This window comes from Syngnathus typhle, linkage group LG1 (genome assembly GCF_033458585.1).
Source record: "Syngnathus typhle isolate RoL2023-S1 ecotype Sweden linkage group LG1, RoL_Styp_1.0, whole genome shotgun sequence".
In the NCBI taxonomy this organism is placed as follows: domain Eukaryota; kingdom Metazoa; phylum Chordata; class Actinopteri; order Syngnathiformes; family Syngnathidae; genus Syngnathus; species Syngnathus typhle.
The window spans coordinates 18381129-18392287 of record NC_083738.1 but is presented as its reverse complement, the minus strand read 5'-3'; the positions used below and the strand labels follow the sequence as shown (position 1 = coordinate 18392287).

The 11159-nt window shown below is 44.3% G+C and overlaps 1 protein-coding gene across 1 annotated transcript; it reads left to right on the top strand.

The window, feature by feature from the left end:
* The first annotated feature begins 2322 nt into the window (after positions 1-2322).
* On the top strand, positions 2323-10671 carry fgf16 (fibroblast growth factor 16). The gene is made up of 3 exons (XM_061273777.1): positions 2323-3117; positions 5272-5375; positions 9360-10671. Exons 1-3 carry the CDS (start codon positions 2805-2807, stop codon positions 9603-9605), a joined length of 663 nt encoding a protein of 220 aa, XP_061129761.1. The 5' UTR covers positions 2323-2804; the 3' UTR covers positions 9606-10671.
* The last annotated feature ends 488 nt before the right edge of the window (positions 10672-11159 follow it).

Here is an 11159-nt window from a genome sequence, read left to right as displayed (position 1 = left end):
TTTCATATCCTTGCCCCAACTGAGACAAAACTTCTTTTCAGGCTCCTGTGTAGCGAGCGCCCCGATGTCCATTCGCACAAAGCCGCACTTGACCTGACTCCTCGCCAACCCCTTGGCCAATTCATCGAGCAGAGGCCCCCGGGCATCCGTCACCCTCGCCACCTTTCATAGCCTGCATGGTGCTGAAAGCCAGTGTCCCCTCGCCAACTTCAATGAAGGCCCAACACGGCCGCAAGATTTATAGTCACAATAAGTATCTGCTAAGCAGGCCTGCATGCTTTGGAGGGTGTCAAGTCATACCGTCTCAGCGGGATATCCAAACGTTTCCACGGAGGGCCATACAGAAAATGGAAAGGAAAGGAGGTTCTACTTCACCTTGTGTTGATAAAACCAGGTCAAAATCAAATCAATTTGCTCTCAATTACATATAAAACTCAAAGCCTGGGCCAGATCTAGACTGCAGAATATTTTTTGCCACCCAAAACTACTTTTTGCTTCTTATTAAATTTATATTTTTCAATTCATTCTGGCAGAAAGATCAGTCAAGAAAATCCCCAAATCCTTTCTATAAACAATAGTTGTATTTGATTGTCACTATTTTCCTTTATTTCTGATTCAAAATTTCTTTTGTTGTTGAACAAATATGGAGGCAATTTCACATTCATAATAACAGGTGAAGAGTGTACATTTATAGGATTTTCATAGCTATATTGCTGCTAAGTTCAAAATAAACTTTAAAAATGCTTTGTTGCACTATAGGCTGAGTCCTTGTTTACATTTCATATGCATGTTGTATTTTTTATATCGCCCAAATTTTGAATTCTTAGAATGGACTGTTGAGGGCTGTTTGTGTGACCTTTTATAAATTGAATTCAATTCAATAAAAAAAGTGTCTGCATATGACAATCAATCCTCTTCTTAGTATTAGGGGTATCAAAATTGGCTAAAATCATGGATCAGAAAAACAATCAAGGTATTTTTTACAAAAAATAAAATGTGCGATTAACTATAGTTAACAATACAAAATAATTCATCAATTGCGCTTAAATATTGAATATATATATATATATATATAATACTATATCATATTGACCTAATGCTTTGTGCCTATGTTGAGGCATCTGGGTGCCAAGGAACTATGTTGAAGTTAGGTGAAGCTTCATTTAGTCAGCTTGTTGTCCTGTCCAATAGGAAGTGAGTCCTCTGCCGCCATCTTATGGCAGTCGTAAACCTCTTCAGGAAAGTGTCGAGTCCGACAATTGCGAATGTTCAACCTGTTTGTGGAGTTGATCAATTGAATCAGGTGTGTTGTAGGGCTGCATCTAAAACATGCTGGATAGGTGCCCTTGAGGATCGGATTTGGTGACCCCTGACCTAAAGCCACAGTGAGAGCCCAGACCTAAATCCAGTTTCCGATCACTGATCCCTATGCACTGTCTCACTTCAAATGTGAGACATTTGAACAGACAACTTGTATGTCATGCTACTGCTTGTGTTGATGAGGGGGGGGCTTTCCATAAAGACAGCTTGAGGGTGGTCTACCATACGTAACATGTCTCCGACTTGAATTGTGCTATTGATGTCTTCATGCAGCCACCCCGCTGTCACTGATATCTCAAGAACAGTGATCTAGTTAAAATACTCCTGCTGTTTGTTTTCACTTGACACAAGCAAAGACTTTGCAAAACAGCTGTGTTTTCTTTTTTTCTTTTTTTTCAGGTCATGCTTCGACATGTCGGGACTTGTTGCCCCGCTGTGTACAGAAAGAGATACAAAGTCCAGACTTATCTTTTATTCCTTTTTTTCTATATGCTCTCTGGACATCGAATAAAAATACAGGTAAGTGGGCTGCAATTAAAAAAAAAAAAGCACAAATATTGCAGATTTTATGGAGCTTTTAAGCCTCTCCATCATTATTGAGAAAACGTCTCGTGTCGCTTTCCGTTACAGGACTTCAATCAATCATCATCAAAATGGATCTGTACTCATGCCATGTCTCGATAAGAATTGGTGAACCTTGCAAATTTCTGACACTAGTCTTTTTTTGGAGGTGGTTCATCAAGCCATGTTAAGCTTTTTTACACTAAGCTCTTTCAACTGTCCCCTGCCAGTTCTCCGTTTCATGTTGCAAGCACTCATCGTCAAGCACGTGTAATGTATTTCAAAACGGATCTCTGAATGCTCTTGACAAGCCCTTTAACGTCACTTAGTAGCTGCGGTGGTTTCACACCAGTCACGTTTGATGGTGCACGCACGACACTTGAGGAGCTTTCCCCTCCCTTTCTCGCCATGCAGGCCTACAAGTGGTTAAAGCTGCTGCAACATTTGCAGACGTAGTGCAGCGGGGCGAGGAAGCACCTGCTTCCAAAGAGGAGGAGGAGGAGGAGAAGGAGGAGGAGAAGGAGGAGGAGAGAAGGCTCTCATGAGAAGCTCCGCTTGTTGGCACTGACACTTGCGCGCAAGCGTGGGTTGCACAGAGCGCGAGCTCCCAAAAAGCCGCGGATGGATCGTTGCGTGGTAAAATTTCAAGGATGGTCTTTGAACGCTTCTCTCACGACTTGTCATTGAGGAACCAAGATTTCATGTAGACGACTGAATTGCACACAAGTTGGATTGGAGGAGTCTGCGCTTCGAGTGAGGTGCGCGCAACAAGAGGATGCCAGCCAGGCGTGGCCAATGTGAGGAGAATAAGTGGGGAGGATGTATATAATAGAGTCTTTCCCTTCTCATTAGCGTACATATCAAAACGGATGACGAGAGGACTTCGTTCAGCCTGTATGGCTCGGACATTTTCACCACTTTAAATGCCTTCGCTTAGTTTAAACCTGACGGCCGTGCACACCATGGCCGAGGTGGGGACTTTGTTCGGAGCGCTGGACTTGGATTTACAAAGTTTTCCTGCCTTTGGGAACGCGCCCCTGCAGCCGGAATCTCCGTTGGGCTTGAACGAGCGCCTGGGCCAGATCGAAGGGGGCCTTCAGGGGGGGTCGCCCACCGACTTTGGACACCTCAAAGGCATCCTGAGGCGGCGGCAGCTCTACTGCAGGACCGGCTTCCAGCTGGAGATATTCCCTAATGGGACGGTGCACGGGACCAGGCAGGACCATAGCAGGTTTGGTACGTATTCATTCATTGCAATTTACTGAAACGCTCATTAACACGTGACAGACAGACAGACAGACAGACAGACAGACAGACAGACAGACAGACAGACAGACAGACAGACCGCTAGACCGCTAGACCGCTAGACAGACAGACCGATAGATAGAGAGAGTTAGAGAGAGAGAGATAGACAGATAGACAGATAGATAGACAGATAGACCGACAGATAGACCGACAGATAGATAGACAGATAGACCGACAGATAGACCGACAGATAGATAGACCGACAGATAGATAGATAGATAGATAGATAGATAGATAGATAGATAGATAGATAGATAGATAGATAGATAGATAGATAGATAGATAGATAGATAGATAGATAGATAGATAGATAGATCCCTTTTTTACTTACATTCTACCACTGTTCAAATGAAATCCAAATATGTTGTGTTCAAGCATCAAAGTTATGAATTATTTGAATATAGTATATATATATTTTTTAAAATGACCAACAATGTACTACCATTTTGCTTCCACATGCAAGTGCAGGCTACACATTGTTTGCAGGTGAGGCAACACAACCAATGAAATGAATCTCCAGCAGTGTCACTCTTGAGCTCTTTACATCCCCTGTGAATATCCGTCCGTGCGTCACAGTCACCTTTTCTCCTAAACCGAATTCCCTTTGGGCGCCGGCCACAGGTGTCTCCTCTCTTGGTGCCGCGAGGGTGCGGACGTGTAGCATGCAGGATGCAGGTGCGGGCTCAAGCAGAACTTCTGGTAGGCTTCCAGTGGAGACGTCCAAAAAAACAGGACGGTGCGCATAAAAAGGATGGGTGGTCCTCGTCTTTGTCTCTGGCACGACTTAAGTTACAGATGCAAAGCCTTTTGTCAGACATGGCTCTGATTAAAAAGACACACTGTCAGTGTTTGGCACCCCGTGAGCTCGGGGGAAGATGGGGCCCAGGTGGCCGCACGCTGGCCTCTGCCAGCTGGATCCTCTCTGACTGCGAACTTCTGCATCCCAGCATCCAGGCTTTTAATTTGACTGCTTGGTTCCCACCCTTTGAAGTTCATGTACGCTCGCGCTGGAACTTCCTGTGAGTCAACATCGGAGGCACAAAAGGCTCAGCTTCCTCATAAAAGTCACTGCTAGTTAGGTGTGCAAAACGCTGGGGCACCAAACCGCTCGCTCACCAGCCTTCATGCCAAACATCTCTCTTGTTACATTACAAGCGGTTGTAAACGCCACGTAGAAAACATTCCAAAAAATCTGTCCACTAGTCTTGGCTGTACACCAAGTGCAACTTCATAAAATGCCTCCAATATAACTTGAGACTTGCCTTGTATTTTTAATTCAATTGGAGGCTCTTTGCAACGGAATTATCCAAACATACACAGGAATAACATTTTTAGATCGATCATGTATGACATTTGTATAGACCAGTAGGACAACAACATGTCATTAGTGAGACAAAACTGTGCACTAGTTTGCGTGCTATTTGTACTACTAGTAACATCTGGGGCTTTACGAGTTGTACTAATAGTACAAAGTCAAACTAGTGCTCAGTTTTGTCTCACTAGTAAAAGCCAAGTGAAGACTTGCTGGTTGGTCAATTGCTGCTGGCACTATGCCAACCATTCTCTGATAGGATGAACAATGACGCCATTTAGGACTTTGATATTTAGTATACGAAAAAAAAATCACTCCAGACTATATTTGAGAACATCTAATGTTGGGAGGCTGAATCTCCATTTTGGATTTGGACCATTTTAAATTAGCACAGATTTCTGAACGATTAATTGATTGATTGATTGATTGATTGATTGATTGAATGGTTGATCGATCATTGTACCTCTCTATAAATGTGTTGCCTCGTGTTACGTTACATTATGTTCGTGTGTCCACTTGTTAGGCAGAACTGAATTGGTCCATGGGGGGGGGGGGGGGGGGGAATGCCTTTCATGTAACCAAGTAGATGGCACACTAGGGCAGGAAAAGGAAATTACACACAAGCGTGTTCCTGACTTTGCAGGCAGCCATAGTGAGACCAGTAGAGAAAGTGCCCAAAAAAAAGAAAACTTGATTGTCTAAGTGCACAGACATCTTTGTGTGGGTGTGTACAGTGGAGCGCTTCCTGACCAGCGTGCATGTTTGATCCCAAGGTATCCTGGAGTTCATCAGTCTGGCAGTCGGTCTGGTCAGCATCAGGGGCGTGGACGCCGGACTCTACCTCGGCATGAACGAGAAAGGAGAGCTCTATGGGTCGGTGAGTCAAAAACCCTCCACAATTCTTTGCACTTCTTGCCTGGGAACTCAGAATGATACACAATGCTTTGAAACAACAGAAGTTAAGTATGAGTGATCATTTGATATTTTATTCAAGAAAAGTTTTGGTTTACTTCAATAATGAGGCCTCTTCTCTGCTTCTGTCTGCTATAGTCTTTTAATGTGCAAGTTGGATATTCCACCATAGTTTCAGCATAGCTCCTTAGGTCACCCCGATTCCTTTGAATGTTTGAATGATCGCTAGCGCACGTAATCATCCGGGTTTCAGTGCGTTGTCAAGGCTCGTGGGCTGATAGCAAACTGCAGCAAGACGAAACAATTATGTCTAACACGCTCCCCTGAGAACTCCGCCTCTAAAAATGAACCCTCGACCGCAGGTCATCTAGACAAAAAGCACCTCATAGGGTTGCGTTGGACTCGAGTCATTCAGAATCGCGGAAATATTGTTTAAGTCTCGTCAAAGTGAGTCCAGACTTTCTGAGATGTCCTGTTGGTGAACTTGATGGCCTTTAGCGTTAAACATGGAAGCAGCCAGTTTGCTTGGTTCTCAAGAATTTCCGCCTCTTTGTCATGCATACACAATGTTTTTATCTCAAGAGAGGGGAAGGAGATGAAGACAAAGAGGGGCTAAAGTATGCGAGGGCTGTGTATCAGGTGTCCCAAGGCATTACCTGGGGCCTCTCTGGCCCATCACCCCCCACCCCCACCCTCCAAACTCTAGCCCAGAGCGTTGGAAACAGAGGCCACCTTTCTACCTTTAAACTCGCCCATTGTGTTGAAACGGCAGATATTGTTACTGCATGCGTATGTATCAAGAGTCTGGTATCCTGGGGCTTTGACCCCCAGGGGCTGAGGGGCATGTGATGGCGGATGGTGGGAAGCAGCGATTGGGGGATGACGACGAGACCCGGTGTACACCTGACCAACCGAGTCAAAATAACGGCTGTCCCTCTCATAGTCAAACGCGAGTAGTAACTAATTACCGCAAGTTATAAGAGTTGACAGCTGAGCAGATTTGAATTCTATTATTAACCAAAACAGCAGCACCTGTCACTGTCAGTGAACCAGTCACAGTCTCTCAGTCACAGTCAGCTAAATGCTACTATTTAAGGCTTTGTTGATGAATTGTCAGATATTTAGAGATTCATCCCTGAAAGACATTCATCCCTGAATCCTCTCTGCCTCTGTCAGCCATCTCCTGTTTGTTTATTCCTTAGGATGGTTGCTTCCAACCATGAGTTTTGCGTGGCTGTTGGAGATTCTCCTACCAAGTGTGAGCTCCCTGTTCAACTCTTACTGTGAGAATTTGCAACTGTGCTTTGGAAGATGGTACATATTGAAAGCCGATTTTTTTCCCCCATGTTGCCACTGATCAAAGGAGGCCAGGGTCAAAGGTTAAAGGGTTCTTCCGCCGCAACGAGTCAGCAGACCTTGACGAGTACCTCTAATAGGACGGTCCGGTCATGTGTGTTTACACACAACAACTCTTCCAGCCTGACAAAGCATCAGCTTAAAGCCCTGCTTTTTTGCAACGAGGGCTTCCTTCTTGGGGGGATCCTCCCTCTGTGCGGTCTGCTTACAGAGCAGAACCAGAAGCAGGCGTTGCACGAATGACTGGTCTTTGGCAGCCGAGGGGCTCGTACCCTTGTGTCTTCCTATTGCTCTCACACGCTCAGCCAGCCAGCTCGCTCTCACCTGCTGAACCGGCAGCCATCGCTCACGCTGCGCTGTCAGGACAGCTTTTAGAGACGCTCGCTGTGTGTGTGCGTGGGTGCGTGTGAAGCGTTCATGTTGCATTACAGAGAGGGAAAAGATCCCCCAGCACGACAAGAGGTCAACGGGTCCGCAGAGCGACTCTGGAATGTTAAGTGAAAAGTCATTCCTAATGACTCACCCTCATCATAATGAGCACCTGCTTAAATGAGTTTCTACGGGTTCGGTTTGATGACACGCACGCTATATTGCGGAAAACGATGGCCTACCGCCTCATTGGACACATGATTAAACATTGGGTCAAGCTCCATTTTGAAACGTCAAGTTCAGTTGGATGTGCAGCTCCTGAGCAGCTGCAAGACATTGAGATGACTTTCTGGCAATCACAGGCTGTGGATTTTTGAATACTATCACTAGATGCGTCTATATAGCAGTAGATGAGACAAACAGTATTACAGTACTCATATGTGTGTGTTTGCAGTAAACATCCTGTTTTTCGTAATAACTCTTAATAAATATGACAAAGACATACAACATATTCAGACGCTGATCACTACAGACATGTTGCTAGTCAAAGTTAGCTTCCTTCAAACAATCAATCAGCAATGGTATTGTTGGCCAGTTAGCTATCAATTTAAAATCAAAACAAACATGTCACATTGTCCTGGGCCAGCACTACTGATTCTAAAGGCCCTGGGCAGATTCGATTGACATGGGAACACTCAATGGCTGAAATCTGATTAGCCTAAAAAGCTAACTCAGTATTTGTACATATACTGGAAGCACTGCCGCCAAGAGAATCGCTACAGCGGTGTCGTTTTGTCTTCCATTCAAAGTCAGCTCGGATAGGCTGTACCAGAAAATCACTGGATGACAAACCCAGACGATGGGAACCTAAAACACTCTTCAATTGTCTGACAGGCTGCAAATGTTTCAAAATTTTAAATCACTGACACCTACAGGACTTAAACGGAAGAGCAACGATCACGAGCGCTCGTCTCTGTCAGTCGTTTAGTGAGTTGCAACTTAACAACGGATAGAAATGTTGTTTGTTTTGGCTACATGCCCAATATGACTTCCATCGGACCATCCATGTTCTGCATCGCTTGTTCTCATTCGTTTCGCGGCTGAGCAGGAGCCCGTTCCAGCTGACTTTGGGACTGAGGCGGGAAGTAGCCCGGACTGCTCGCAACCCATCACAGGGCCCCAAAACGACTTATATGAGTAAATCGTAAACCCATACATACTGTACACAGACAAATGCTATTCAAATTCTGTGTCCCGGTTCAGCAGCTGCGTCATTCAGTGGCTGCATTTAAAGGCCGCTGAAGTCATAAATCCACGCAAAGGTTGTCCCATTTCATGTTGAAATATAACCGCAAGATGCAGTTTTCTTTTTTTTTAAGGAGACATTGTAACTGTGATTCACGGCCTTCCTTAGCAAAACAGAGCTGTAAGCGCAGACAGTATTAACCTATTAAATAACCAACTGTGCCTTAGTTTAGCTTGAACTCTTAAAGATTCTGAAATATTGCCCTTTACTTGGCTGTATGATGTGGAAAATGAGTTCAGGGTATTGCCTTTGTAAACCCAAACCGGTTGGAATTGCTAACCCAGTGCCGAGCCCAGAAAAGATCCAATTAATTTTTCAAGATAGAAGCCGTATCACTACAGATTTGTTTTTGTCATGAGTTGCGAGCAAAAATTGGAGTCACAAGCACTAGGGAATTTCACAAGAAGCAGCAGATGGTGAAGGAAGAAAAGAAGAGGCTAAGTGCTTGTGTCAAGTTGTTATTGCCACTCCCTATTTGCTAGAATCAAAAATAAAACTCAAAACTACACGTGTATTTAACATAACATGGTCCGATGAAAGGCCGCTAACTTAATGCTAACTAAAACATAGGAGAGCTAATTAAACTAGCTAGCGTCAGAATGTATTAAAACGTTTTGTAAAATATATATGAACACAAACATTCACAGATATATTCTTTATCCTCTTGTAAAAACAATCGATGTTACTGAACAATCGGGATTTTTAACAGCAATCGTCTTATACTGCCCTCTGGTGGCTAGGGTGCACACACCGAAAGGAGCTGCATAATGAATAAACGAAATAACGATGCACTGTTAAATCCTTCGCATTATATTCGATTCTACACAATTTCCAGTCAAAGTTTCAGGTAAAGTAGGAAGAAGGAGGCTCTCTCTCATCTCGACAGACCCTAACATGTAGTTTCCCCTCTCTTCGCAGAGGAAGCTGACGGGGGAGTGCGTGTTCAGGGAGCAGTTTGAGGAGAACTGGTACAACACGTACGCGTCAACGCTGTACAAGCACAACGACACGGCACGCTTCTACTACGTGGCCTTGAACAAAGACGGCTCGCCCAGGGAGGGCAGCAGGACTAAAAAGCACCAGAAACTGACACACTTCCTACCGCGGCCTGTGGAGATTGAAAAAATCCCTCAGGCCTATCGGGACCTCTTCCAATACAGGTGACCCCAGCTTGGAAGGCGCGATCCCTCCCGCAAGAAGACATGACCACAAGGGGGTTGTTTGCTACAAAACTGTTTACCCTCCTCCGAGGTCAGCGCCTCGCTACCAAGAGCACTGATATAAACATCCATGCGTGTTCCTGGATGTTGCTTCATTGCATCTGCAGCCCAGCAAAGTGGCGAGAGAAGACGCTCCAATCAGGCGCTAGAACCACTTTTCCTAGAGATCAATTAGCACTACGTTGGCGCAGAACCAACGGACTGTTACCTTACCACGTGATGGAGAAGAAAGCACTAGAGCTAACGGAAGAGGAGGCGCGTTCCCACATGGACTCAGAGAGCCAAAGGACAGGAAGAAGGCTCAAGTGTACAGTACACACCCGTGACGTGTTCCGAGGGGTCACGGCCAGAAGCGAGAAGAGAATGTCCCGCGTCGGACAGAAAACGTGGCGAATGCGGTCTTCATCTGAGAGCACTTACAACCCAGATGGAGGATAGCATGGACTGCCCCTTGAGCATTTATTCCGTAGCAGTACGGTAGCATGCCATTGGCAAAAAGTGGAGTTTGATAAGTGGCACTAAGACATTGTACTGGCGCGCCAAATTATTTTACTAGTGAGGACAAGGCGCTTACTTAGTACATATATTAAGATGGATATCGAGAACATGGAATAAATGCTCAATGGCCTTTGAATGATCAATGCTGGCCGGAAGAACAAGTGATTGATGTGTGATGTTCAGCGTGTCAGGAACATGATTAAAAAAGGCAAGCAGATGAGGGGGACATATGGGCGATCCTATTTATGAGATGTACAATATATTTATTTTCGACATATAAAGTATAAATATAAATATTTATTTATTGCAAAGACTTTATTTTGTAATGAACTTGAAATTATCTGGACCTTAGATTCTACTGAAATTACGACCAATAAAGCATTTTTAGGGAAAAAAAAAAATGTGCGCAGTTAACATGACAATAAAATTGTTCAGCTGCATGACATTTGCTAGTGAGACTATTTGTGCCTGGATTCAAATTTGATGTACCAATTAAAAACATGTAGAACGTATATGAGCTTGTGTTTTTCTTTATACATTGATAATCTCTCTCTCTCTGGTCTGCCATATTGGCAAGTAGTGACCCTTGCATGGATATGAAAATCGGGATCCGCTGGCACTGATGCGCTGGCCACAAAACTAGAGTCCTTAGTGTTCATCTCATTTCGTTGGCAAGAAAAAAAATGGATTCACCATTCAGTCTACCATAAAAAAAGAAACCTCATAAACATCAGTTATATCAGATGAAGCCCCATCAAATCTAGTTTTTCACTACTGTCTGTTATACTTATTCAGTTTATTCGATGAAAGGAGACTTTTAACGTCAATCGTTAGCTTAAACCGCGACAAACGGATAATTATGAAGGTGTTGTGAGTCATCGCTTTTTTGTCAACTCCAAATCAAGGAGGCGGCTGGTTGCAGAGTAGCCAAGAGTTCAAAAGATGACGGAATACATTTAGTAATACATAAAATAAAGTTTTCATTGGTCGCTTAGATATG